The 26,390-nt window shown below is 68.1% G+C and overlaps 5 protein-coding genes and 1 non-coding gene across 7 annotated transcripts in view; 2 read left to right on the top strand and 4 right to left on the bottom strand.

The window, feature by feature from the left end:
• Nucleotides 1-6,512, bottom strand: TNPO2 (transportin 2). 2 transcript variants are annotated; one of them, XM_040613097.1, is made up of 24 exons: nucleotides 6,377-6,512; nucleotides 6,061-6,136; nucleotides 5,656-5,805; nucleotides 5,468-5,574; nucleotides 5,255-5,388; nucleotides 4,663-4,744; nucleotides 4,432-4,554; nucleotides 4,226-4,344; nucleotides 4,074-4,134; nucleotides 3,641-3,806; nucleotides 3,356-3,508; nucleotides 3,038-3,263; nucleotides 2,644-2,815; nucleotides 2,299-2,385; nucleotides 2,087-2,194; nucleotides 1,856-2,014; nucleotides 1,682-1,769; nucleotides 1,451-1,549; nucleotides 1,259-1,354; nucleotides 1,054-1,129; nucleotides 855-954; nucleotides 549-623; nucleotides 305-436; nucleotides 1-189 (listed from the first exon to the last, which is right to left on the bottom strand). In XM_040613097.1, the coding sequence occupies exons 1-23, from the start codon at nucleotides 6,473-6,475 to the stop codon at nucleotides 329-331; spliced, it is 2,664 nt and encodes an 887-aa protein (XP_040469031.1). In that variant the 5' UTR covers nucleotides 6,476-6,512; the 3' UTR covers nucleotides 1-189; nucleotides 305-328. The 2 variants fall into 2 exon arrangements, with proteins under 2 accessions (XP_040469031.1, XP_040469032.1); XM_040613098.1 differs by lacking the exons at nucleotides 1-189; nucleotides 305-436; nucleotides 549-623; ... (5 more) ...; nucleotides 1,856-2,014; nucleotides 2,087-2,194 and having other exon boundaries at nucleotides 3,038-3,189.
• Nucleotides 3,887-3,953, bottom strand: LOC121097156. Its single transcript, XR_005830803.1, has one exon. It is a non-coding gene; the product is annotated as a small nucleolar RNA SNORD41 (small nucleolar RNA).
• Nucleotides 6,513-8,737: 2,225 nt separating the features above from the next.
• Nucleotides 8,738-10,284, bottom strand: TRIR (telomerase RNA component interacting RNase). The gene is made up of 3 exons (XM_040613105.1): nucleotides 9,998-10,284; nucleotides 9,234-9,311; nucleotides 8,738-9,152 (listed from the first exon to the last, which is right to left on the bottom strand). The coding sequence occupies exons 1-3, from the start codon at nucleotides 10,235-10,237 to the stop codon at nucleotides 9,045-9,047; spliced, it is 426 nt and encodes a 141-aa protein (XP_040469039.1). The 5' UTR covers nucleotides 10,238-10,284; the 3' UTR covers nucleotides 8,738-9,044.
• Nucleotides 10,285-10,486: 202 nt separating this feature from the next.
• GET3 (guided entry of tail-anchored proteins factor 3, ATPase) lies at nucleotides 10,487-13,207 on the top strand. The gene is given in 8 exon segments (XM_040613103.1): nucleotides 10,487-10,665; nucleotides 11,272-11,419; nucleotides 11,488-11,636; nucleotides 11,738-11,888; nucleotides 11,981-12,088; nucleotides 12,496-12,693; nucleotides 12,956-13,018; nucleotides 13,020-13,207. Coding segments are annotated over 8 exon segments (1,050 nt in total). The 5' UTR covers nucleotides 10,487-10,501; the 3' UTR covers nucleotides 13,089-13,207.
• A 1,065-nt stretch (nucleotides 13,208-14,272) lies between these two features.
• BEST2 (bestrophin 2) lies at nucleotides 14,273-21,219 on the top strand. Its single transcript, XM_040613794.1, has 9 exons — nucleotides 14,273-14,466; nucleotides 17,058-17,152; nucleotides 17,836-18,069; nucleotides 18,457-18,611; nucleotides 18,708-18,785; nucleotides 19,665-19,817; nucleotides 19,896-19,976; nucleotides 20,079-20,230; nucleotides 20,842-21,219. The coding sequence occupies exons 1-9, from the start codon at nucleotides 14,315-14,317 to the stop codon at nucleotides 21,119-21,121; spliced, it is 1,380 nt and encodes a 459-aa protein (XP_040469728.1). The 5' UTR covers nucleotides 14,273-14,314; the 3' UTR covers nucleotides 21,122-21,219.
• Nucleotides 21,220-21,229: 10 nt separating this feature from the next.
• Nucleotides 21,230-26,390, bottom strand: part of HOOK2 (hook microtubule tethering protein 2) — a 5,376-nt gene continuing 215 nt past the window's right edge. Inside the window, 16 exon segments of the mRNA XM_040613537.1 lie at nucleotides 21,230-21,598; nucleotides 21,886-21,957; nucleotides 22,050-22,148; nucleotides 22,595-22,671; nucleotides 22,898-22,968; nucleotides 23,074-23,105; nucleotides 23,325-23,382; nucleotides 23,466-23,579; nucleotides 23,653-23,722; nucleotides 24,031-24,118; nucleotides 24,226-24,336; nucleotides 25,120-25,254; nucleotides 25,256-25,322; nucleotides 25,416-25,556; nucleotides 25,818-25,975; nucleotides 26,220-26,331. Coding sequence (XP_040469471.1) covers nucleotides 21,455-21,598; nucleotides 21,886-21,957; nucleotides 22,050-22,148; nucleotides 22,595-22,671; nucleotides 22,898-22,968; nucleotides 23,074-23,105; nucleotides 23,325-23,382; nucleotides 23,466-23,579; nucleotides 23,653-23,722; nucleotides 24,031-24,118; nucleotides 24,226-24,336; nucleotides 25,120-25,254; nucleotides 25,256-25,322; nucleotides 25,416-25,556; nucleotides 25,818-25,975; nucleotides 26,220-26,331 — 1,549 coding nt within the window. The 3' untranslated portion in view covers nucleotides 21,230-21,454.

Raw genomic sequence — 26,390 nt, 5'->3', positions numbered from 1 at the left:
TCTCTCCCTAGGGGTGAAACCGATCTCGGGGTCCCCTCCCCGGGGCAGCTGGGGACGGGGTGAGGGGGGGGGGGGGGACACCGTGCCGTGAGCCCCCCACGCGGCTCCTCCCGCCCCCCTGAACCCCCCCGGGCACGGCGCGGGGTCGCCCGCTCACGGCCGCAATCCTCACGGCCTCCCGGCGCCGACCTGCGAGGGAAGGGAGAGGGGTCAGGGGGGAATCCGTTTGCCCCGGGGAGGGGTGTCTGTCGTTCGGGGGGGGGGGGGGGTGTGTGTGTCATCTATCCCCACCCCCCCTCCGGACCTGGTTCTGGTGCCTCCACCTGGCCTAGACCCCATAAAACGCCGCCAGCCGGTCCTTGAGCAGGGGTGGGAATTGCTCTGAAAACTGCTGCCAGTTCTCCTCACCCACCTGGTCCTTGAAGCCATGGAGGATCTGGAGGGGGGTGGGGGGGCATTAATAACGAAGGGGGGGCCCTGCTGAGCGCCCCCCCCCCGCAGTGTTAGGTGGCCCCAATCACCCCTTTCCCCCCCAACCCCCCGCTGACCTTATAGAACATGTCCCGCAGGTCATCCTTGGGGCTCACCCAGGATGCGACGGCATCGCAGAAGAAGATGAAATCCTTGAGGGGTCACAAGGGGCGAAATGGGGGGGTGATGGCGAAAGGGACCCCCGCATTTTGGCTAGAGCCAGGCTCTAGCTGAACACCCCCACCCCCACCCCAAATCCCCCCCCCCCCCCCCCAGGTGCTGGTTGTTGCCCCTGAGCCGCGGGGGCAGCGGTTCCCACTCCCCCTGTGGGCTCAGGGTCAACCACCAGCCCCCCCTAAAACTGCTGGGGGCCCCCCCAGTACCTGCACAACCCCCCCGGGGTTCACCCCAATCATCACACAGATGCCGCGGAAAGCCGAGTCCTTCTCCTCGTTATCCCGGATGTTACGGAGGGACGTGCACCTTAAAAGGGGGAGGAGGGGTGGGATTGGGGTTCAGTGCCCCCCCTCCCCTCTTCCTGGGGGGTGCAGGTACCCCCAAAGCAGCCCCTCCCCCACTCACCAGGGCCGGATGAATTGCTGCAGCATGGGGGCCACCTCCTGTGGGCAGACAAAGCCCAGGCGCCCGATGGTGATGGCTGCGGGCAGAGGGAAGGGGTTTGGCGGGGGCGGGGGGCACAGTGGCAGGGGCAGCCCCCCTCCAGCAAAAAGCATCCCCCAACCCCCCCCCACCTTTGGGGTCCCACTGTGCCCCTCCCTGGCCTCACCCGTATTCTCCAGGAGGGTTTTGGGGGTGTTGGGGCGGTTGATGATCTCCACCAGGTTGTTCAGCACCATCTGGACGTAGGGCTGCATCTCTGCGCCTGTCAGGAAGCGGGGAGAATTTTGTCAGGATGGGGGGGGGCTCGGTTGGATGCCTGGGGGGCTCAGCTGGGCTCCCGGGGGGGGGGGGGGCTCACCCATCTGCATGCAGATCTCCCCAATGGCCCATGTCGCGTTGTTGCAGACTGAGATGAACTCAGGGTTGAGGTTGGTGCCCAGGATGGGCATGAACTCGGCTTGAGGTGCGTGGGGGGGAAAAAACAGGGTCAGCTGCAGCCCCCGCGACCTCCAACGTGTCCTTTCGGGGTCCCCCCAGCGTCTCCCCTCACCCCACGCCCCAGGGGGACCCCTGCAGTCCCTGCACCCACCGATGCAGGGCTTGACGTGCACAAAGCAAGCCTTGGTGAGGTCACCCAGGAGGGCGAAGGAGCTCTGCCGCACCTCGGGCATGGTGTCCTGCAGGCAGAGGGTGAGCGTGGGGGGCTACGGTGGCAGCCCCCAGGTTGGAGCTGGGGGGGTCTGGGGGTGGGGGGGTCCCTCACCTGCATGCACTGGAAGAGCAGCGTCATGATGTTGCTGCGAGCCACCAGCTGCTCCACGTGGCAGCCGAGACCCTCAGCCAAACCGCTCAGCAGGTCCAGGGCCACGATCATGAAGTCTTTGTCGGGGGCCTCATACTGCTCAGGGTGCTGGTTGTACATCTGTGGGGAGTGAAGGGGGGGGGTGTCACACCCCACAGCACCTGGGGAAGGGGCGGGGGGGCTACAACTCACCATGGCTTGAGCCAGCGTCTTCTGGACCAGGGTGACGCAGCGCTGGTAGACAGGCTCGCAGTAGGGTAGGAAGCCGCTCTGCAGGGCGGTGGCCACCGAGGACAGGCACTGCAGGTGGGGAGGGGGGAAGGAACAGGAGGGGGATGGGAAGGGGCCAATTGGGTGGACACCCCCACCCCCCTTGCTGCTGCCCTCTGCGCCCCACAGCTCACCTCCAGCAGCGGGAAGAGATCCTTGTCCTCGTCCTTCAGCTCGTTCCACTTCTGGATGAGCGGCGGCATCAGCTTCTGGATGTATTCCTGTGCCCCAGGCGGAGACACCGTCATGGGGAGGGGGGACACAGTGGCAGGGGGAGCGATACTGGGGGCAGGGGGCTGCTCCCCTTCAGCCCCGGGACCATCAGACCAGAGGAGATCCACACTGGCAGTTCGGGATTCGAATGTCTGTTGTCACTTGTCATCACCGGTCCCGGGCTGGGGCACGGGGAGGGATGCACCGGGGTGCCATGGGGACCCCTGGGATGACGGGTGGGGACACGGGACCCCCCTGTACCGTACCGGCTGGTTGAGGTGGTGCCCCACGGAGTCCGCGAGGGTCCCAATGGCATCATAGAGGATCAGCAGGTTCTTGTGCTGGTACTTGCCAAAGGCGAAGACCAGCGTGTCCAGGATGAAGCTGAGGTACGGCACCAGCTCCGTGCACGCCTCCTCCTCCAGCGTGGCAAATGCACTGGGGGATGGGGAGTAGAAAACGGGTCAGCAGCCCCCCCCCAGGCTGGGGCTGAGCACCCCCCACGCCCCCAACTCTGGGTCAGACAGTACGAATACACCTTCATCACGGTGACTCAACACATCGATATCCTCATCCTGCCCAGGGAAGCGCTGGGATCCAGCAGCTCCTGCGCCCAAAACACCAGGGGAGGGCCCCCCATCGCGCCCCCCAGGCCCCTACCTGCACGCCGCCTCCTGCACCCGCTTGTTGCTGTCGAGGATGCGCTTGAGCAGCTCGGTCATGAGGGGCTTGAGGTACATGTCGGGGGGCTGGCTGACCACCCAGTGGGCGTAACGGCTCAGGGTCCAGCAAGCGATGGAGCGCACCAGCGCCTTCTTATCCGACAGGCATTGGATGAGGTGGGGGATCAGCTCCGGCAGGTAGGGCACCATGCCCTGCATGCAGCCTGAGGGGGGGGGCACAGGGAGGCTCAGAGACCCCCGGCGCCGGCACAGCGGTGGCGTGGGGACAGCCCGTGGCAGGCAGCGTGGCACCCACCTTCTGCGATGGCCCCCAGGACCAGGATGCCCGATTCTTTGATGACCCACTCGGGGTGGAAGAGGAGCTCCTTGAGCAGCGGGAGGAGGTGGGGGAGCAGCTCTTCCCGGAAAACGTTGGCCAGGACATCCAGCGCAGCGGCCGAGCACTTCCCTGCCGGGCAAACACAATGGGACGGGGTTAATTAATTAGGGCACCATCTCCCCTTGGGGTTTAATCAATCCCCAGACTCACTGTGGGAACCCAAACCGGGGCCGAGACCCCCCCCCCCCCTCGATTCCGTACTCAGGTTCCAGTCTGAAAGCGTGTCGTCATCATCCTCATCCTCCGCATCATCGGGGTCCTGCGCCCGCTCCTCCTCGTGCTGCAGCGTCACTGTGCGGGACTTGTGGAAGCGGGGCTTGATGTCCTGCTCGCTGTCAGGAATGGCCTCATCCTCCTCCACATCACCCTGCCGGGACAATGGGGCATGGCACGGCGCAGCACGGCACCGGGACCCCCATCCGCCTGGCCCGGGGACCCACGACCCCCACGGATCAGACAGTACGAACACAACAGCCATCACCGGCATCAGCTCTGAAACTGTCATCACGTCCAGGCGGTCTCGGGGCAGCTCCAGCGCCCCCCCCCCCCGCCCCGTTTGACCAGTACCAGCCCCACTGGGCTGCAGGAGGGACAGGGAGCCAGGCACCCTCCCGTTCCCACCCCAGCTCCGTACCTTCAGCAGGATGATGTCGATCTCCGAGTACTTCATGCCATTCACCAGGATAGGGATGAGCCTGGGGGGGGATAGAGGGAAGACCTGAGGGGTCTGGGCAGGGTCTGGGGGGGGGGGTCAGGGGATGAGAGGGGGCTGCCCCGAGCACTCACTGCACCAGGTGGGAGGTCAGCACCTCCTTGCAGATGGGCTGCTCAGCCAGCGTCAGCCAGAACTCGCAAGCCTCCAGCGCCACGTTCTCGTCGCTGTCCTGCGTCCGCTGCAGCATGTACTGCAGGGGGTGGGGCGGGACGTCAGCCCCCCAGCTCGCCTGCCCGGGGGTCCCAGGGGACACTGCTCCCCCCCAAGCCCGTCTCACCTGGATGATGCTGTGCATGTGGGGGATGAGGCGGTCGATGCGGACCTCCAGCAGCATCACCAGCGCACGGCACACATTCTTCCGCACCTCGGGGTCCTCGTCCACCGCCAGAGCGAAGAGATGCTGGAGGGAGCAGGACAGACGGGCACGGGAGCCCCCTCAGCACCATCCACCCGCAGGGATGCTCCTGGGCGGGGTTCCCCCCCCCCCCCTCCAGCCCCAGCTGCTCACCTCGATGAAGGTGTCAATGTTCTCCATCAGCGCCTGAGCCCGGTCCATGATGAACTGGTTGACACAAGCGATGGCGTGGGACCTGGCGGGGGGACAGACCATGGGGGGGGCGGTCCGTAAGGCTCAGTAGCTCAATGATGCAGAGCTGGGGGGGGGGGGGGCTAGGAGGGGTCACCCCAGCCACCTGCCCCTCCTGTCCCCCACAGGGCTGAATTAACTCATGAGAGGGAAACATGCTCCAGGCTGGGATAACCTCCTGCCCTCCTCCAGATTGGGGCGGGGGGGGGCACACACAGGGTCCCAATAAGACGATTTGGGGACAGGGGGATGAACTGAACCCAGTATTGGTGGGGGAGACCCAAATCCCCGTGTCACTGCAGCGGGGGCACAGATGGAGAGGGACCACCCAGAGAGGGGGAGGACAGGGACCCTGAGGAGGTGACACAGAAACGGTTTGTTTCCCTCCACATCTCATTTAACAGCCACATCCCAGCTCTGGCCACGACCCCCCAAATTCCCACCCAGGTGGCCCTCCCTGTGGGGCTGCAGGGGGGTGGGTGTGTGTGCCCCCCCCCCCCCAGCCCACCCATACCTGATTTTGGGGCTGCAGTGCTTGAAAAACTGTAGGAACTTGGGGATCATGATGTTGAGGGGCCGGTTCAGTGCGTCACTATCCAAGAGCTCGGAGGAATCCTCGCAAATTTTCTGCAGGGCCCCGAATGCCCCCTGCGTGCCAAAGGGGTGTCAGCACCGGCCGCGCCCCCCCCCCCCCCCCCCCCCACCCCCCCTAGCTGGCCCTGCGCACCTCGCACGTGTTGTAGTCCTCTGAATTCAGCAGGTTGCAAAGCTGTGGCAGCAACTCTGGCCACATCTGCAGCTCCCCCTTGGAGGCGATGGTGGTGATCAGGATGCCTGCGGGGGGGGGGTGGGGGTGTTAGAATGGGGGGGGGGGGGGGCCAGAGGGATCCCGCCGGGGCCCCAGCCCCAACTTACCGATGGTGGCTCGGATGAGGGAGGACGCGTCCCCGATGTTGTTGAGACATTCCTGTTTGATGAACTCGGCGACAGGCTGGGGGAAGCTCTGGTAATGCGCCTTCACGTTGTTCTTCAGGATCAGGCCGCTGAGCGACCGCGTGGGCTCATCTGGGGGGGGGGGGGGGGGGGGGGGCACAAATCGGTAAGGGGGGGGGGGAGGGGGGAGGCGCAACGTGTATCCCTTCCACTTCCAGCTCAACAAGCCCTGAACGGGCAGGCTTGGTACTGGCATCCACCTTCCACCAGCCCCCCAGTGCCTCCGCCAGCCCCCCAGTGCCTCCGCCAGCCCCCCAGTGCCTCCGCCAGCCCTGTGGGATGCAGAGGACCCCCGAAGCCCCCCCCCCCCAGTGCAGAGCAGCCCACCTTCGGATTTCAGTCGCGTCAGCACGAAGATTAGGTAATTGTTGAAGTCGGGGAATTGGTTCAGCTGCTTCAGCTTCTGCTCCAGGTGGTTAAGGACGGGGAGGGGGACGTTGTCCTGGATTAACGTGGCCAAAAGCCCCCCACCCCCCCCCCAAACTCAAACCCGCTGCTGACCTCGTTAATATAGCAATATCCCCAATTCCCTTTCACCCAGCTCAAACGGGGATGGGTGTATGTGTCACCATTGCTCCCTGTGCCCCCCCACCCCCCCCACCCCCACGCCGGGGGTCCTGCCCCCCCCCCAGCCGTAGGATACGTCCTGCACGACGCGCTGCGTGGCCGTGTTGGGCGACTGCGAGTCCTTCAGCAGCTGCAGGACCTGCTGCAGGCCCTGCTCGTCCGGCTGCCAGTCCATGGCGGCTGGGGGGGGGAGGGGAGGGGGAGGGGGGGGAGGGGAGTCCTGGGGAAGGGGGCACAGATCCCGGATCCCTGCAGGGAGCGGGGGGATGGGGGGGAGTATGAAAACCGGGGGAACAAGGATATACCGGCAGCGTGGAAGGGATGCTCACGGAATGAGCGGGGTTCCCCGGGGGGGGGGGGGGGGTTAGGGATGGAGGCCAGCCCCCCGCCCCAGCGTTGGAGGGCAGGGTCCCCCCCCCCAGCCATGGGGGACGGTCCCCACGCGGCGGGGGGGGATGGGGACGCGCCGCGCACGTGGGGATGCTCCGGTTAAAGCGGAGCGGGGGAGGGGGGGGATACGGAGCACATCTCCCCCCCACAGCGGGCCCCCCCCCCGGCTATAACCGCCCCCAGCCGTGCCACCCGCACCAGCGTGCCGCCCCCCGCCCCCTCCCGCATTTACCCCCCAGCCGCGAGCCCCCGATCCTCCCGCCCCTCCGCCACACGGCCCCCCCCCGGCACCCATCACCCCCTTCCCTCCCCCCCCAACCCCAACTTACCCCCCTCCCTGCCTGCCCCATCCCACCTCCCCCCCAGCCAGGCCTCCCCCACCCGCCAGGCCCCGCGCCGCTCGCCCCGCCGCCCCCACCGGGCCGGTACCTGCTTGGGGGGGAAGTACCGGGGGGAGGCTGTGAGGGGGGAGGGGGGCGGCTGTTGGGGGGGGAGGTGGCGGCTGGGAGACGAGGGGCACCGGCGCTGCCCGGAGGGAGCGGGCGCGACACGCGGGCGCTGACCCCCACCGGCCACCGTCCGCCCCGCCGCGGGCACCACGTGAGCGCGCGGGAAGGACGGTGCCGCGTCACGTGCGCCGGGGGCGGGGCCACGCGGTGGTCGGGGAGGGGGGGGGAGCAAATGGCAGGACGGCTCTGCGCGTGCGCAGGTGGGTGTGGCCATCTCCCCCCCTCCCGCTATAGCGATAGACTGCGCCTCCCAGCGTGCCTCGCGACGCGGGACGTACCACTGCTGGGGATGGGGTGGGGCGGGTCAAGGAGCTCCCCGTGCAGGTCTGGCCCCGGGAGCGCCGGGCTCCCCCTGCCCAGCGCCGGGTGGGCCGCGCCAGGTCCGAGAGCGCCGGGAGGGGGCTTTGGGAGCGCTGGGGCGGGTTCAGAGGGGACTGGGAGCACTGGGAAGGGGTTCAGAGGAAACTGGGAGCACTGGGGGAGGGCTCTGAAGGAACTGGGGGTACTAGGAGGGGGTTTGGGGGGACTGGGAGCACTGGGAGGGTTTTCAGGGGGGGACTGGGAGCACTAGGAGGGGTAGCAGAGTGCACTGGGACCACTAGAAGGGTGGATCACGATGCGTGGGGCACTGGGAATACTGGGAAAGGTCTCAGGATGTACTGAGGGGACTGGGAGCACTGGGAGGGTGTTCAGGGGGGGACTGGGAGCACTAGGAGGGGGAGCAGAGTGCACTGGGACCACTAGAAGGGCGGATCACGATGCATGGGGCACTGGGAATACTGGGAAAGGTCTCAGGATGTACTGAGGGGACTGGGAGCACTGGGAGAGGGGATCAGGGTGCACAGGAGGGACTGGGAGCACTTGGGAGAGGGTTCAGGGTGCACTGGGGGGACCGGAGAGACTGGGAAGGGTTTCAGAGAGCACCTGGAGTAGGGATCAGGGTGCACTGGGAGGACTGGGAACACTGGACGGGGGAATCGGGGTGCACAGGAGGGACTGGGAGCAATGGGAAGGAGTTCAGGGGAGACTGGGAAGCACTGGGAGGGGTTTGGGGTGGAAATCGGGGGACTGAGGAAAGCAGGTGGGAGAACTGGGGGAATCACAGCACATGGGGGTAACTGGGACCACCAAACGTGTTAGAGTCCTCCACTGGAGTGTGCTGCAGGAGAGCCCGGCCCTGCCTGCACCCCCCTCTCCATGGCCCCAGACACCCCCCCAGGGGGTCCACAGGCTGCAGGCCCCCCTCCCCCCTCAGCTTTATTGGGGAAGAAAAGCCAAAAATGGGAGAAGTTTGTGCTGGGGGGTGGGGGCAGCTATAAATCACAGGTTGGAAGACTCCGAGTCAGTTGGCATCACACCTGGGGGGCTGCACCCCTCCAGCAGGTGACAGTGCCAGGGGCAGGGGGGCGTTATGTCACCCCAGCACAGTGGTGACGCAGGGGTCTTAGCATTTCACCCCCAAACCGGGGGGCAACAAACCTGGTAACGGCCCCCCACCCGCCTCCCCAAAAGCGCCCACAAGTAGCTCAGCACCTCCGAAATCTCCAAGGTCTTTAATGCTGCAACAGCGGCCCCTCCACCCCCACCTCCACCCTCCTTGTTTCTCCACTTTCTACCCCAAAAAAGCCCCCCCTTGCCCCAGGGCTGGGCGGTGGCGGGGGAAGAGCAGCGGTGGGTCCTGGGAGGCGGCAGCGGTTTGCCAGCCGACATCAAGTCCTGGTTGCCGGCAGGGCGGGAGCGGCAGCCCCGGGCGCGTAATCAGTATTTATAGATATAAAAGGGGTGGGGCCAGCGCCTCCCCCACCCTTAAATAAGTATATACAGGGGCAAGTCCGGGCGCAGGCACTATTTCACCAGGGGCCGGGTTTTGTCATCATCGCTGCACTGGTGCGCCTTGTACTTTTTCACCTCCGCCATGTACTTGGCCCAAGCGTCGCCTTTACTCGTCAACACCTGTGAGAAAACGGGAAGAAATGAGGTCGGTGAGCATGTCCCTCCCACGCTGGGATGGGTCAGGGGTCCCGGGACACCCACCTCCTCGTCCGTCTTTTGCTTCTTGGCCACCACTCCTGTCTTCAGGGCCAGTTTGTTCCCCCCTCGCCGCCTGCCCACCTGGGGGAAGGGACAGAACTGCCACCGTTACACGCGCCGCGGGGACAGCGCCGCCCCCTGCACAACGGAACAGGAGGGACAGCCGTCAGACCCCAGCCGCGGCGGCTGTCCGTCCGTCCATCCGCAGCAGGCAGCACCACAGGGACCCCACTCCTGCCCGGGGGGGCTGGCGGCCGCTGCCGTCCCCAAGAGAGCGGGGGTGACATTCCCTGGGGAACAGCGGTGGTACAGCAGCCAAAGCCACCCCCATTCCCTAAGAATGGAGAGTTTTGGTGCTGCTCGATGCGGTTTAACAGGCAAAAAAAGGAAAAAAATAACAAAACAGCACACGGCAGCACAGCAGAGAGCCCCGACCGGCGCTGAGGTGCCCGCAGAGCGGCAGCGCGGCCCCCCCGTGACGTGCTCCCCAGCTTGACGATCACAGCTGCCCGTGGAGCTCCAGGGCTGCAGTGCTGCCAGCCCCGGCCAAGCTCCCCGGTAACACCGGGGCCTCCACTCGCGCCTGGGGAACGGGCTCGCACGGGGAAGCTCCCGCGCTGCCGGGGGGGCAGCCGCCGCCGCCACCCCCGGAGCCAGCCCGAGGGTGCCGCTCCCCCTGCCAACCCTCAGCCGGGGCCGCCGCAGCGGGTAGGGCGGGCAGCGGCGGGGGCTGGGGCGGGAGGAGGCCGCGGGCCCCGCGTCCTTACGAAACTGAGGGCGCCGCCGCTCCTCTTCGAGCCGTCGGACGAGCGGTGCGGGCCGGACCCGGCGCCACTGGGAGCCTCCGCGGCCGCCGCCGCCGCCGCCTCACGCTCCCGCTGCTGCTCGGCCTCCATCTTTCTCTTGAAGAGCTCTAAGAAGCTGCCGTCGTTAGCAAAGACGTTCACGCCGCCACCGGGCCCGGGAGGCGGCGACGGGGCCTCCCCCTCCTCGCCGTGCGCCTCCATCTTGTCCGCCGCGAACGCCGCGCCGCGGGGCACGCCGGGAAGTGCGCGGCGCCTCCAGATGACGGCGGCGCATCCAGATGACGTCAGCGCGACGGCCGGCCGACAGGCGTTGCCAGGCAACGCGCTGGGCGCTCGAAGCGTTGTCCCGCCCCCCGGTGGATCGTCAGGCGCGCCGACCAATCAGCAGCAGGGGGCGGGACAGAGCGATGGGGAAGCGGCCAATCAGGGCGCGGGCGGGCCGGCGGCGCGGCGGCACGGGGGAAGATGGCGGCGGCGGCGCCGGGCGGGGGGGGGCCGGAGGCGGAGGAGTTCGAGGACGCGCCCGACGTGGAGCCGCTGGAGCCGACGCTGGCGAACATCATCGAGCAGCGGAGCCTCAAGTGGATCTTCGTGGGTGGGAAGGGCGGCGTGGGCAAGACCACCTGCAGGTGCGGCGGGGCCGGGCCGGAACCCCGGGGAGGGGAGGGGAGGGGCAGGCGGGGGGATCGGGCCCCTGGTGGGGATCGGGGTGGGCCGGGGAATCGGGCCCCCGCGGGAGGCTGGGGCGGGCTGGGGGATCAGGTCCTTGGTGGGTGATCGGGATGGGATGCATTGGGGTGAGGCCCCCGGGGGGGAATCGAGCCAGGCTGGGTGATCGGGGCACCGGGGGGATTGAGCTGGGCTGGGGATCAGGGCCCCTCGGGGGTATCGGAACAGGTTGAAGGATCAGGCCCCTGGAGGGGCTCGGGCCCCTGTGGGTCATCGGAACAGGCTGGGGGGATCTGACCTGGGGTGGAGGAACTGAATTGGATCACCCGGGGGGGGACACACACCAGACCAGACCCCCTGGTGCGGGGTTGGGGGGACACACCCAGACCACCCCAAGGCTGGATTTGGGCTGGAGCCCCTCAGGGTGGAGGGCTGGGGTTGGATCCTCGCAGGGAGGAGGCAGAACCAGTCCCCCATGGGGCCATGGGGGGGCAGTTCCCCACCCAAGGAGGCCACCGTGACCCCCGCCGGCAGCAGCCCCCCTGCTGTCACTGCTGTCCCCCCAGCTGCAGCCTGGCTGTGCAGCTCTCAAAGGTGCGGGAGAGCGTCCTCATCATCTCCACTGACCCCGCGCACAACATCTCCGATGCCTTCGACCAGAAGTTCTCCAAAGTCCCCACCAAAGTCAAGGGCTACGACAACCTCTTTGCTATGGTGAGGCAGGGACAGACTGGGGAGCCTGGCCCCCCCCACGGCCCCTCTCACCCTCTGAACCCCGGCAGGAGATCGACCCCAGCCTGGGGGTGGCGGAGCTGCCCGATGAATTCTTCGAGGAGGACAACATGCTGAGCATGGGCAAGAAGATGATGCAGGAGGCCATGAGCGCCTTCCCCGGCATCGACGAGGCCATGAGCTACGCTGAGGTGATGAGGTGAGTGGGGCTGTAACGGGGCGGGGGGCACCTGTTGGGGCCTGAGCCATGGGGTTGTGGCCCCACTGACACCAACCCCCCCCCCGGCATTGGCCTTGCAGGCTGGTGAAGGGCATGAATTTCTCGGTGGTGGTCTTTGACACGGCGCCCACCGGCCACACGCTGCGGCTGCTGAATTTCCCCACCATCGTGGAGCGGGGTTTGGGCCGCCTCATGCAGATCAAGAACCAAATCAGCCCCTTCATATCCCAGGTGAGGACGGGGGCCGCGGGGACGGTCCCCCTGTGGAGGGGATGGGGTGTGTGGCCTCGGGTGGGGTGGGTCTCACCGCTGCCCTCTCCCAGATGTGCAACATGTTGGGGCTGGGGGACATGAACGCCGACCAGCTGGCCTCCAAGCTGGAGGAGACGCTGCCCGTCATCCGCTCTGTCAGCGAGCAGTTCAAGGACCCGGTAAGGCCACGGGCAGGACTTGGGGGGCTTGGCTGGGATCATGGGGATGCCGGGAAGGGGATGGGGATGCCAAGGAGGGGAGTGGGGACGCCGGGAGGGGGACAGGGACGTGGCCAAACCGGTTTGTGCACATTCCTGTGGGGAATCCTCTGTGGAAGGGCCAGCCAGGGACCCCTCCAGGGCCTCAGTGCCGGGCAGCTGGGTCTGTGGAGGGGTATGCGGAACGCGGTGTCACCGTGTCAGTGAGCACGATGTCACCGTGTCCCCGAGCATGGTGTCATGCTGAGCTTGATGTGTCCGTGAGCACGGTGGCGCCACGTTACGAGCGTAGCGGTGCCGTGTCGCTGAGCATGGTGTCGCTGAACGCGGCGTCACGCTGAGCATGGTGTGGGGGCCGGGGTCGGCAGGAGCAGACGACGTTCATCTGCGTGTGCATCGCCGAGTTCCTCTCGCTCTACGAGACCGAGCGGCTGATCCAGGAGCTGGCCAAGTGCCGCATCGACACCCACAATATCGTGGTGAACCAGCTCGTCTTCCCCGACCCGCAGCGACCCTGCAAAATGTGTGAGGCCCGGCACAAAATCCAGGCCAAGTACCTCGACCAGGTACCACCCCAAATGTGGGGGTCCACGGGTGGGGGGTGAGTTTTGGGGGGGGGCTGGAGAGGGGTTGCGGGGCGTGTTGGCATCTGGGAAAACCCGGCTGCCTGTGACCCTGCCTGGCTCAGGGAACAGACGGGGTCTTGGGGGAGTGGAGTTGGGGGAGCCTGGAGGCCCAGGACCCTTGCTGAGGCTGGGGGGGTGGTTCTGGGGGGTTGGGGGGGCCCAGACGCCTGGGCCCCTGCTCCCAGTGCCGCTCTCCCCGCAGATGGAGGACCTGTACGAGGATTTCCACATCGTGAAGCTGCCGCTGCTGCCCCACGAGGTGCGGGGGGGCCGACAAAGTGAACACCTTCTCCTCCCTTCTGCTGGACCCCTACCAGCCCCCCAGCCCCAAATAGCCCCCCCACACCCCCTGGGGGGGGAGGCAGCTGATATTTATTCCCCTCCCAGGAGGGGCAGGATGGCTCTGCCCACCCCCTCTGCACGCAGCCCCCACCTCCAGGCTGCATCCAACCAGCACTGCAGCCCCCCTGGGGCTGCTCTGTCCCCCCTCCCTCCCCATCCATCCCCCCCCAGGCTGGGGGGGAAGAGATGGGACCCCCCCCCAGGGGACCTTGTGTAAATAATAAACTTGGGAAGCGGAAAGGTTGCTCTGGGGGTGTTGGGGGGGGGGGGGAGGGGTGGATGCCTGGGTTCACTGTGTGGTGTTTGGGGAGCTGCGGGGGGAGCCTGGCACTGGGCAGGGTGACGTCAGTGCTGGCTGGCACCCAGCTGGCTGGCACCGGGCCCGGTGGGACACAGGGACCCTCATTAGCGCTCAGGGCAGATTAACGGGGAGGGGGAGGGGGGGGGCAGGCTGGGTACGGGGGTCCTCAGCATGGTGAGGGGGTCCCCAGCAGGGGAGGACAGAGCCTGGACCCCCCCAGGTCCGGGGGAGGGGGTCTGACAGGGTGGCAGCCACCAGGCTCCAGCATTTTGAGGCAGGGGGCTACGTGCCAGCAGCCCCCCTACCCAGCACGGGCCAGGCCCCGTGTCCCATGTCCCACTGTGATTTGTCCCCGCACCCCTGCTGCTGGCGCATGGCCATGGGGCCAGAGCCAGAGCTGCCGGGGGCAGTGGGGGGGAGGGCAGGCTCCCAGACCACCCCCCACCCTCTGCCTCAGTTTCCCCCTGAGGAGGGGGATGGGCTCAGGAGCAGCCTCTCCCTCGGGGGTCATGGGGGGAGGGCCTAGGCATCCAGCCTCCCCACCCCTCAGGGGACGCAGATGTGTCCCCCCCCCCCCAAGCCCTGGGGCAGGGCCAGCCCCAGGACGGTATTTAAAGGCTGGGGACGGGGACAGTGGCCCCAGTTTGGCAGTGGCCGCCCCAGCTCAGGTCTCCCACAGGTGAGGGGTGGGGGGTGGGGGTGGTGTATGGGAGGGGGGGATATATAGAAGGGGGGGGGTGACAGTACCCCCTGGCTGGTCCCCAGGTGTCCCCGGGCTGTGCGGGGGGGTCCCCAAGGTGCTGGTTTCCCCCAGGTATTGGGTTAGCGCATGTGCCGCCACCCCCCCCCCCCCCAGTTTTTGTGTCCCGCAGGGTTTTGCCGTCCCCAAGGTGCCACCTGCGTGTCCCTGCGGCCACCATGACGGTGACCTACACCTCGCGGGTGGCCACGGCGCGATTCGGGGGCTTCTCGCAGCTGCTGCTGCTCTGGCGCGGGAGCATCTACAAGCTGCTCTACCGGGAGCTGCTGCTCTTCCTCGGCGCCTACCTGGGGCTCAGCCTGGCCTACCGGTGCGGGGGACACGGGGGGACACGGGGGGTGCGGGGGGTGCGGGGACACGGCGGGGTATGGGGACATGCAGGGGGTGCACTGGGATGGGGACGTGGGGACACGGTGCATGGGGGGGGACATGGGGGGGTGCACTGGGATGGGGACGCGGGGACACGGTGGGACACGGTGCGTGGGGGATGTGGGGACACGGGGAGTGCACTGGGATGGGGACGCGGGGACACGGTGCATGGAGGGGTGTGGGGACACGGTGGGTGCACTGGGATGGGGACGTGGGGACACGGTGCATGAGGGGGGGACATGGGGAGTACACTGGGATGGGGACGCGGGGACATGGTGGGACACGGTGCATGGGGGGGGTGTGGGGACACGGGGGGTGCACTGGGATGGGGACGTGGAGACACGGTGGGACACGGTGCATGGGGGGCGTGTGGGGACAAGGGGGGTGCACTGGGATGGGGACGTGGGGACATGGTGGGACACGGTGCATGGGGTGTGTGGGGACACGGGGGTTGCACTGGGATGAGGACGTGGGGACACGGTGCATGGGGGGGGACATGGGGAGTGCACTGGGATGGGGACGCGGGGACATGGTGGGACACGGTGCATGGGGGGGGGTGGGGACACGGGGGGTGCACTGGGATGGGGACGTGGAGACACGGTGGGACACGGTGCATGGGGGGCGTGTGGGGACAAGGGGGGTGCACTGGGATGGGGACGTGGGGACATGGTGGGACACGGTGCATGGGGTGTGTGGGGACACGGGGGTTGCACTGGGATGAGGACGTGGGGACACGGTGCATGGGGGGGGGACATGGGGAGTGCACTGGGATGGGGACGCGGGGACATGGTGGGACACGGTGCATGGGGGGGGGTGGGGACACGGGGGGTGCACTGGGATGGGGACGTGGAGACACGGTGGGACACGGTGCATGGGGGGCGTGTGGGGACAAGGGGGGGTGCACTGGGATGGGGACGTGGGATGGGGACGTGGGGACATGGTGGGACACGGTGCATGGGGTGTGTGGGGACACGGGGGGTGCACTGGGATGAGGACGTGGGGACACGGTGCATGGGGGGGGACATGGGGGGGTGCACTGGGATGGGGACGCAGGAACACGGTGGGACACGGTACGTGGGGGGTGTGGGGACACGGGGAGTGCACTGGGATGGGGACCCGGGGACACGGTGCATGGGGGGGTGTGGGGACAAGGGGGGGTGCACTGGGATGGGGACGTGGGGACACGGTGGGACACGGTGCGTGGGGGGTGTGGGGACACGGGGGGTGCACTGGGATGGGGACGTGGGGGGGGACGTGGGACACAGTGCGTGGGGGGGGGTGGGGACACGGGGGGTGCACTGGGATGGGGACGTGGGGGGGACGTGGGACACAGTGCGTGGGGGGTGTGGGGACACGGGGGGTGCACTGGGATGGGGACGTGGGGACACGGTAGGACACGGTGCATGGGGGGGTGTGGGGACACGGGGGGGTGCACTGGGATGGGACGTGGGGGGGGACGTGGGGACGTGGGGGGGGACGTGGGGACACGGTGGGACACGGTGCGTGGGGGGGGTGGGGACACGGGGGGTGCACTGGGATGAGGACGTGGGGACACGGTGCATGAGGGGGGGACATGGGGGGGGTGCACTGGGATGGGGACGCGGGGACACGGTGGGACACGGTGCATGGGGGGGTGGGGACACGGGGGGTGCACTGGGATGGGGACGTGGGGGGGACGTGGGGACATGGTGGGACACGGTGCATGGGGGGTGTGGGGACACGGGGGGGTGCACTGGGATGGGGACGTGGGGACACGGTAGGACACGGTGCATGGGGGGGGTGTGGGGACACGGGGGGGTGCACTGGGATGGGGACGTGGGGGGGACGTGGGGACGTGGGGGGGACGTGGGGACACGGTGGGACACGGTGCGTGGGGGGGTGGGGACACGGGGGGTGCACTGGGATGAGGACGTGGGGACACGGTGCATGAGGGGGGGACATGGGGGGGTGCACTGGGATGGGGACGCGGGGACACGGTGGGACACGGTGCGTGGGGGATGTGGGGACACGGGGAGTGCACTGGGATGGGGACATGGGGGGGACGTGGGGACATGGTGGGACACGGTGCACGGGGGGTGTGGGGACACAGGGGGTGCACTGGGATGGGGACATGGGGGGGACGTGGGGACATGGTGGGACACGGTGCGTGGGGGATGTGGGGACACGGGGAGTGCACTGGGATGGGGACATGGGGGGGACGCGGGGACACGGTGCGTGGGGGGGGTGGGGACACGGGAGGTGCACTGGGATGGGGACGGTGGGACACGGTGCGTGGGGGGTGTGGGGACACAGGGGGTGCACTGGGATGGGGACGCGGGGACACGGTGGGACACGGTGCGTGGGGGGTGTGGGGACACGGGGGGTCACGGCGAGGCATGAGGGGGGCACACAGGGACATGCGGGGCTGGGGACACACAGGGAGCGTGGGGACATGGTACCTTGTATGGCAGGACATGGGGGGACACACGTGCAGCCAGCAGGGGGGTCTCGACTGGTGACCCCTCCCCCCCCCCGCCCCCCCCCCGCCCCCAGGTTCCTGCTGTCGGAGGCGCAGAAGCGGCTCTTTGAGAAGCTGGTGCTGTACTGTGACAAGTCCGCCAACCTCATCCCCGTGTCCTTCGTCCTCGGTGAGGTCCCCCAGTGTCCCCAGTGCCCCCGACACCCCCTCCCAGCGTCCCCAGCTCCCCCCCGTGCCTGCTCGCAGCGCTCCCAGCGTCCCCAGACCCACCAACCTCATCCCCGTGTCCTTCGTCCTCGGTGAGGTCCCCCAGTGTCCCCAGTGCCCCCGACACCCCCTCCCAGCGTCCCCAGCTCCCCCCAGTGCCTGCTCGCAGTGCTCCCAGCGTCCCCAGACCCACCAACCTCATCCCCGTGTCCTTCGTCCTCGGTGAGGTCCCCCAGTGTCCCCAGTGTCCCCAACACCCCCTCCCAGTGTCTCCCTGTGTCCCCAGCTCCCCCCAGTGCTTGCTCCCAGTGCTCCCAGTGTCCCCAGACCCACCAACCTCATCCCCATGTCCTTCGTCCTTGGTGAGGTCCCCCAGTGTCCCCAGTGCTCCCAGTATCCCCGTACCCACCAACCACATCCCTGCGTCCCTCGTCCTCGGTGAGAGCCCCAGTGTCCCCAACTCCCCCCAGTGCTCCTACTGTCCCCAACGCCGCCTCCCAATGCTCCCACCATCCCCAGTGCTCCCACTGCTCCCAGTGCCCCCAGCACCCCCTCCCAGTGCTCCCACTGCTCCCAGCGCCCCCAAGTTGTCCCCCCCCCCCGCTCCCCCTCCCAGTGCCGCCCCAGTGCATCCCAGTCCCGCAGGTTTCTACGTGGCGCTGGTGCTGGAGCGCTGGTGGGGGCAGTTCCGCAGCGTCCCAGCTCCGGACGGGCTGATGGTGGCCGTGGCGGGCAACGTCCACGGGGCCGACGCGCGGGGCCGCATCCTGCGTCGGACCCTGATGCGCTACGGCAGCCTGGCCGCGCTGCTGGTGCTGCGCGCCGTCAGCACCGCCGTCTACAAGCGCTTCCCCACCACCGACCACCTTGTGGAGGCCGGTGCGTGACCTCATCGGGGCGCGATGATGTCATCGGAGGGGTGACGTCAGCACGGGGGTGGTGACAGGCTGGGTGGGAGCGGGGGGGGGGGGGGGGGGGGATGCCCTGGGGATGCCATCACGGCGGTGACGTCACTGTGCACTACACCGGAGGTGGGAGTGGCATCACGGCGGTGGCACTGTTGGGGTTGCGATGGCATCAGGGCACGGCGACGTCATCACGCGGACGTGGCAGGGCTGGGCGCAGGTTCCCCTGACTTCTGCGCTGTGACGTCACCGGGGCACGCTGACGTCACCAGGCGCCGGTGCTGCTGGGCGGTGACGTCATGGGGGAGGGGGGGGGCTGGCGGGTGATGTCACGGGCAGGACAGTGACGTCACGCCCGCAGGGTTCCTGACGCGGGAGGAGCGGCGGCGCCTGGAGGGGCTGCGCTCCCCCTACAACAAGTTCTGGGTGCCCTGCGCCTGGTTCGGGGCGCTGGCGGGGCAGGCACGGCGGGAGGGGCGTGTGCGCGACGACTGCGCCCTCAAGCTCCTCATGGAGGTACCCATCCCCCAACACCACCCCCCCCCGAGCCCGCCCGGACCCCCCCTGAGCCCCCCCAACCCTCCTGTGCCACCCCCCCCACCCCCCCCCCAGGAGCTGAACCGCTTTCGCAGCCACTGCAGCCTCCTCTTCCACTACGACTGGATCAGCGTCCCACTGGTGTACACCCAGGTGGGCACTGGGAGCACTGGGAGGAGGGACAGGGAGGGGGGGGGTGGGGGGAAGAGGAGGGATAGAGGTCTGGGTGAGGATGGAGGGGCACAGGGGGACAGGGAGGGGGGGACGTGGACAGAGATGGAGGGACGTGGGGGGGACACAGGGAGATAGGGGACACCCAGAGGGGTGGAGGGACATGGGGGCATGGGGACAGGGGAATCTGGAGGGGACGGAGGGTCACCAGGGGACATGGACAGGGATGGAGGGACACGGGGGCGGGGGGATGGGACCTGGATGGGGATGGAGGGTCACCAGGGGACATTGGGGGACACGGACAGGGATGGAGGGACACAGGGGGATGGGACCTGGATGGGGATGGAGGGTCACCAGGGGACATCTGGGGACACGGACAGGGATGGAGGGACATGGGGGGGATGGGACCTGGATGGGGATGGAGGATCACCACAGGACATGGGGGGACATCTGGGGACACGGACAGGGATGGAGGGACATGGGGGGGATGGGACCTGGATGGGGATGGAGGGTCACCACGGGACATGGGGGGACATCTGAGGACACGGACAGGGATGGAGGGACACGGGGGGGATGGGACCTGGATGGGGATGGAGGGTCACCAGGGGACATCTGGGGACACGGACAGGGATGGGGGACATGGGGGGATGGGACCTGGATGGGGATGGAGGGTCACCACGGGACATGGGGGGACATCTGGGGACACAGACAGGGATGGAGGGACACGGGGGTCCATGGAGGAGCCTGGATGGAGATGGAGGGATGTGAAGGGACATGGCGGGACATGGAGAGGGACGGAGGGCCCTGGGGGTCAGTGCTCTGGGTCATGGAGGGCCACGTGGGTGTTGTCCCCCGTCACAGGTGGTGACCATCGCTGTCTACACCTTCTTTGTCACTTGCCTGATCGGGCGGCAGTTCCTGGACCCGGCCCAGGGCTACGCGGGACACGAGCTGGACCTGGGGGTCCCCATCTTCACCCTCCTCCAGTTCTTCTTCTACGTGGGGTGGCTCAAGGTGAGGGGGGAGCGACAGGGCAGGGGGTGACGCCGGGGGACAGGCGGTGGCCCTGGGGACACAGTGGCCCCACCGCAGGTGGCGGAGCAGCTCATCAACCCCTTCGGGGAGGATGACGATGACTTCGAGACCAACACGCTCATCGACCGCAACTTCCAGGTACCCCCGTCCCGCTGGGCACCAGGGGGGGGAGGGGGTGGTGGGGGGTCCCGGGCGGGTGAGGGGGGGGGGGACGGGGACACCCTGATGTCTGTCCCACAGGTGTCGATGCTGGCGGTGGACGAGCTGTACGGGGAGGTTCCAGCGCTGGAGCGGGACCGATACTGGGACAGCGCCAGCCCCCGCGCCCCCTACACGGCTGCGGCCGCCCCACTGCGCCAGCCCCCCTTCCGCGGCTCCGCCTTCGACGTGGCGTGAGTGGGGACGGGACCCTCCACCCTGGGACCCCCCCACCCCAGGACCCCAGCACCCTGGGACGCCCCTGCTCCAGGACCCCCAGCACCCTGGGACCCTCCCACAATGGGACTCCCCCACAGTGGGAACCCCCTGCCCCAGGACCCTGGCACACTGGGAGCCCCCCCCGGCACTGGGACCCCCAGTGCCCAGGAACCCACCCACTCCCCAACCTCCAGCACCCCGGGATCCCCAGCACCCAGGACCCCCTGACCCTGGAACGTCCCCAGCACTCTGGGACCCCAGCAGCCCCCTGCCCTGGGATCTCCCCCCTTCCCAGGAATCCCCCACTTCAGCCCCTGAAGCCCCCCAACCCTACCAGAAGGGTCCCTCGGGACCCCAAACAACCCCCTGGGGTCCCCCAAAACAGCATCCTGCCCCAGGGACCCCAAACAACCCCCGAACAACCCCCAGACCCCCTCCAGCCACCCCAAGACCTCCCCAGTGTCCCCAAAACCACCCAGGGACCCCAGGGTCCAGCCTGGGACACTCCCAAAGCCAGTCCAGAGGGGGCTGGGGGTGACCCTGAGATCTGGAGGGGGGCACTGAAGGTGACCCCGGTGTCCCCCAGGCTGGCCAAGGAGGAGATGCAGTTCCAGCCACTGGAGGAAATTGGGGTCACCCTGGAGCCCCCCCCCCGCTCTCCCCCGGGCACTTTTGCCCGACGCTTCTCTCTGCTGCGCCGCAAGAACAGCGTTGGCTCCGAAGCGGGGCTTGGCCCCGAGCCCACCCCAGGGGATGGGGACAGCCTGGGGGGGGACACAGCCATTCTCCTGGGGGACATCCCAGGGGGGGCCAGCAGCCCCCACGACCACTGGATCCTGCACCCCAGCAAAGATGACGTGGTCTAAGGGGGGGGGGGACGGACGGACCCCCCCCCCAAAACACACATTCCCCCACTGTAGCTCAACCCTATACGAGCCCCCCAAGAATTGCCACTTGAAATAAACCCCCAGCCCTGAGTCTTGTGGCTTTATTGAAAGGATTTTTTTAGGGGGGGGGGGGGGGTGCAGGACCCCCCACCCCGCAGAAAAGGGGTAGAAAAATAGAAGTGCTAAAAGCCCCCTTTAAGAGGGGTGCAGGGCCCGGTCCCCCCCAAAGGGTGGGGGGCTACACCGAGCCTGTAGTGTCTAATATGGGACCAGCCCAGAAAGGGGGGGACCCCCCCAGGACCCCCCCCCTGCTCAGCGGTTGGGGGGGCGGCCATGGGGGGGCCGGGCGCGGCGGGTGGCTGTGGCCAAGCGCTGCTGGGCCAGGAAGGACTGAGCCCCGGGGTGGGGAGCCCGCAGCCCACCCCCCTCGCTCGTCTGCTGCTGGAGTGCCAGGCCCTGGGGGGGGGGCACAGACTGAGTGTCAGACCCCCCCCCAAACCCACAGTGTTGGTGGAGGGGGTGGGGAGCCCATGGAGACCCCCAGCACCAGGCTCTCAATGCCCCCCCCCCCCCCCCAGTTTACAGCTCCCCTGTAAATAACTACTCCATCATGAGGTCTCTGCACCCCCCTAAGAAATATTTACACCTCCTCCGGGGGTATGTGCCCCCCCAGGGGGTACACATGGCCCACCCGAGGGTCTCTGTGCCCCCCCCAGGGGTCTCGGTACCCCCCCATCACTCACCATGTTGTACCAGGCGGTGACAAGCAGCCGCTCCTCCCGCTCCCGCTGCGCCCGGCTCCGCTCGTAGTCGTTCTGGGGGGGGGGGGGGGGGGCACAGGGGGGGAGCTGGAGTCGGAGACCCCCCAGGACCACTCTCACGGCCCCCACCCAGCCCCCCCTCTCACCTCCAAGTGCCGGATCAGGGAATCCTTCTCCTGCAGCTGGTTCCGGAGAGTGTGGAGGATGGAGGCTGTGGCGGGGTTGGGGGGCTTCGGCTCCAGTGCCTGGGGGGGACAGGGTGACAGCATGGGACCTCCGACACCGAGAAGCCCCCTCCTGGGGTGATGCCCCCCCCCCCCCCCCCGGCTCCAGACCCTCTGCCCCATTAAACAACCCTCGAGGGTGGTGTCCCAGCATCCCCCCAGATTCCTCAGGGCTCCTCCTCAGCCAAGAAAAGACCCGGGGAGGCCCCCCCCGAGATCCCCCCAAAGAGGTGGCCCCCCCAACCCAGCACCCAGAAATGCCTCAAGGGTCTTCCCCCCCCCCCCCAAAAAAAACAACCACAACCTAGGGGATGTCTAGGGGGTCCCAGTGCCTCCCCCTAACCCCAGTACAGGTGTGATATTTCTGGGGAGCCCCCGAAACCCCCCAACTCCCCAAAACAACCCTGAGGGTCCCTGAAGTGCCCCCAGGCCAGCCCGGGGGGGGGGGGGGGTCCCCAGCCCCGCACCATGTAGGCCCCCCCGACACGCCGATGGCAGCGCTGCTCCAGAACATGCACGGCCTCCTCCCTCTGGCACCGCGACCCTGGGCAGGGGCACAAACGGGGGGGGGGGGCAGGGGGGGCCACAAAAACAAAGTCAAGGTGAAGGGAGGGTCAACCAAACCAGCCCCTTTCCCCCAGGGGGGACCACACCTGCCCCCCCCCCCCCCCACCACCACACAGCTTTCCTGGGGGAAACTGAGGCACAGCACAGCTCCTTGACCCCCCCAGCGACACCCCCCCCCCCGACCCCCCCGGACCCCTCCATACCACCAGTGTTTCTCGGTGACTCCAGCTCCTCATCCCCTTGCAGCTCTGCCCCTGCCTCGGGAAGCTCCTCCCTGGGGGGGTTGGGGGGGGCACACACAGGTTGGGGACATGGGGACAGGCTGCCCTGCCCCCCCACACCCCCCGGGGGGTCCAGGCTGCCCCCCACATGCACTCACAGCTCCTCCAGTGTGTCCTCCAGCAGCAACAACTGGGGGGGGGGGGCGGAAAATGAGGGGTGAGGGGGGCCCCAAAAGCTGTGGAGCACCTGCCCACCAAACTGCAGTATCCCCCCCCCAAACCTGAGGGGACTCATGCCGTGCACCCTCAAACCTCACCTGCCCCCAAATACGGACCCCTCCCAGAATATCAGAATCCCCCCAGTGAAATGGGAGCCCCCCCCCCCCCAACATTTTCCCACCCCACTTACCTCCTCCTGGGGGTCCCCCTGCACTGTCCGCACCTCTGCCATCCCCGTGGCCTCCAGCCTGCAGTGAGGGGGGTATGTCAAGGATGAGGGGGGGGTCTGGTGTGGTAGGTGGGACACTGTGACCCCCCCTCAGGCCCCCACCTTCGCTGGTCGGTGTCACGCAGCCGCCGCTGGAGCTGGTCCCGCTGACGTCGCAGCATCACCTCCTGCGCCTGCAGCCGCCGGTTCTCCCGCCGCAGCCGTGCCACCGTCTCCCTGGGAGGGTGAGGGGGTCTAGGGGGGGTGTCTACGGGGTACCCCAAAGCTGGGGAGCCCCTCCTGCACCCACCTCAGCTCTGCAGGGAGGATTTCAGCTGCCAAATTTCCTGCTGGGGCTGCACCCTCCTCCAGCACCGCATCTGGCAGGGGGGGGGGAAAGCCGGTTGGGGAGGGGAGTGGCAGGAGATGACACCCCCAGATTGCACCCTGGGGACCCCCATTGCACCCTCTCCCCGGGGACAACAGCGTGTGTCCCCAACCCCCCCCAACCCTGCTTCCCCCCTGCTCAAAGCCCCTGCCCCAACCAGAGAATCTCTAGTGTCTCGTATAAGGCTTGTGCTCAGCGCCGTCCCTCCCTGCCGGTTAGGTCTGTCACGCCCCCAGGGGGTCCCTCACCGCCCCCCACAGGTCCCACGTCCCCCCCCCTCCCCAGGGGTCCCTCACTCACCCGCTTGGCGCAGGCAGCTCTGCTGCACCTGAGCGCAGCGCAGCTCCTCGTTGGCCTCGCGCAGGGCATCCCGCTCTTCCAGCAGCCGCTGTTGGGGGGGGGGGGGCAGGGGGCATTCAGCAGAGGTGGGGGGGTATCATCAGGGGAACCCAGGTGTCTGGGGAAGGGGGGGACGACATTCAAACAACTCCCCACCTCCTTCTCCTTGTTCAGCGCCTCGAACTTCTCCTGCAGGTTCTGGAACTCCAGCTGCCATTTCTCTGCCCGCAGCGCTGCCTCTGCCTGCTGCCCGCTCAGCTCCTCCACCTGGGCGGGGCCACGGCTGACCACACCCCCTCAGCCCATGGCCCCACCCCTGGGACCCCCCTACCAAGGGACACCCCCCCTCCCCCTCTTTACATATTTCCTGTAGGTCACACCCTTAATGCATGATGCCCCCCCGCCCCGCCCCCGTAGGGAAGGGCCTATTGGCATGGCCACGCCCCTGACTCCCAGGCCACGCCCCCACCTCTGTTGCATTAGGGTCTGCACATAGCCCCGCCCCTCGATCCCTACCCCAGCACCAGTCCTGCCCATCCCGATAGCCCCGCCCTCTTCCTGCCCCAGCACCTTGGCCCCGTCCCTCCATCCCTGCCCCAGCACCTTAGTCCTGCCCATTCCCTCAGCCCCGCCCCATCCCTCCCTTAGCCCCACCCTGTTCCTGCCCCAGCACCTTAGCCCCGCCTCTCCATCCTTGTCCCCGCACCTCAGTTCTGCCCATCCCGTTAGCCCCGCCCCTCCTGCCCCTTAGCCCCGCCCTGTTCCTGCCCCAGCACCTTAGCCCCGCCTCTCCATCCTTGTCCCAGCACCTCAGTTCTGCCCATCCCGTTAGCCCCGCCCCTCCTGCCCCTTAGCCCCGCCCTGTTCCTGCCCCAGCACCTTAGCCCCGCCCCTCCATCCTTGTCCCAGCACCTGTCCTGCCCAACGCGTTAGCCTCGCCCCTCCTGCCCCTTAGCCCCGCCTTGTTCCTGCCCCAGCACCTTAGCCCCGCCCCTCCATCCCTGCCCCGGCACCTCAGCCCCGCCCCGTCCCTCCCTCAGCCCCGCCCACCTGCCTGCGGGCCGCCTCCAGCTGCGCGCACCCGGCCTGCGCGCGGCCCAGCTGTTGCTGCAGCGCGGCGGCCCGGCGCAGCTGCCCGGCGTGGCGCTCCTCCAGCGCCCGCAGCCAGCGCCGCAGGTCCCCCGCCCGCCGCCGCACGGCCCCGGTACGCCGCCACCGCCGCCTCCAGCCGCCCCGCGCGGGCCGACGACGCCCTGCCGCCGACACCCGCCACTCAGGCCGGGATGTGGGGCTCCCCCCCGCGCTGGGGGTACCCCGGCATCCCGCCCCCCCCCCGCCCCCCTCACCGCAGCACATCCATCTCGTCGCGCAGAGCTCGGGCTTCCCCGGCCAGGCCGCTCAGCTCCTCCGCCCGCGCCTGCAGCCCCCGTGCCTCCTGCTCCAGCTGGCTGCAGCGCGCCTGCAGCTCCTCCTTCCCGCTCTCCAGCCTGTGGGGGTCCCCCCAACATCACCGTCAGCCCCCACAGCACAGGGGTACACCATACCCCTTCCCCCCCGGTTTTATTCTCTCCACAGCAAAACACATCTCCGAAAATCAGAGCAACGCCCCCCAAAATCAGGGCAACACACCCAAAGATCAGGGAGCACCCCCCAAAATCAGAGCAAGACCCCTCCAAAAGGACCCCGGTGGCCACAGGACCCTCCCCCCCCCCCCCCCCGGCTCAGGACCCTCAGCACCCCGGTCCTACCGGTAATTCTCCTCCTGCAGCTGCTCCACTCGTGTCTGCAGCAGCAGCAGCTTCTTGGCGGTGGCACCGGCAGCAGCAGCTTCCAGCTGCGCTGTCTCCTCCCGCAGCGCCCGGTTCTCCTCCGCCAATGCGCCCTTCTCCTCCAGCAGCACTGCCACCTGCCCCGTGGCACCGAGGGGTCTGCCAGGGCACACCAGCACCTGTGCTTCCCTCCCTGGGGGGGGTCTTCATGGGTCTGGGAAGTTCCCATGGGTCTGGGGGGTTTTGTGGGTCCGAGTACCCAACCCTCACACAAGACAGCAAAGAATCTCCTCCCGCTCAGTGTTACTGCGTTGGGTGCCCTCCATCTAGCCCTGGGAACTGTAGGGGGGGTGGGGAGCAGGACATGAGGGCCCCCCCCACCTGCTGCTCCAGCTCAAGGCAGCGCTGCTGTGGCCCCCCGACCTCCTCGGGCTCCTCACTCAGGAAGTAATAGCGCCGCGACTGGGGGGGGGAAATGGAAGGGGGGTTAGTGCTGGGGCAGGGGGGGGCACCCAGACACCCCCAACACCCCCTCCAACACTGACAACCCCC

The sequence above is a fragment of the Falco naumanni genome, chromosome 13 (assembly GCF_017639655.2).
Source record: "Falco naumanni isolate bFalNau1 chromosome 13, bFalNau1.pat, whole genome shotgun sequence".
NCBI classification, from domain to species: Eukaryota; Metazoa; Chordata; class Aves; order Falconiformes; family Falconidae; genus Falco; species Falco naumanni.
The sequence above is the reverse complement of the archived record's forward strand: the minus strand, read 5'-3'. Positions and strand labels throughout refer to the sequence as shown.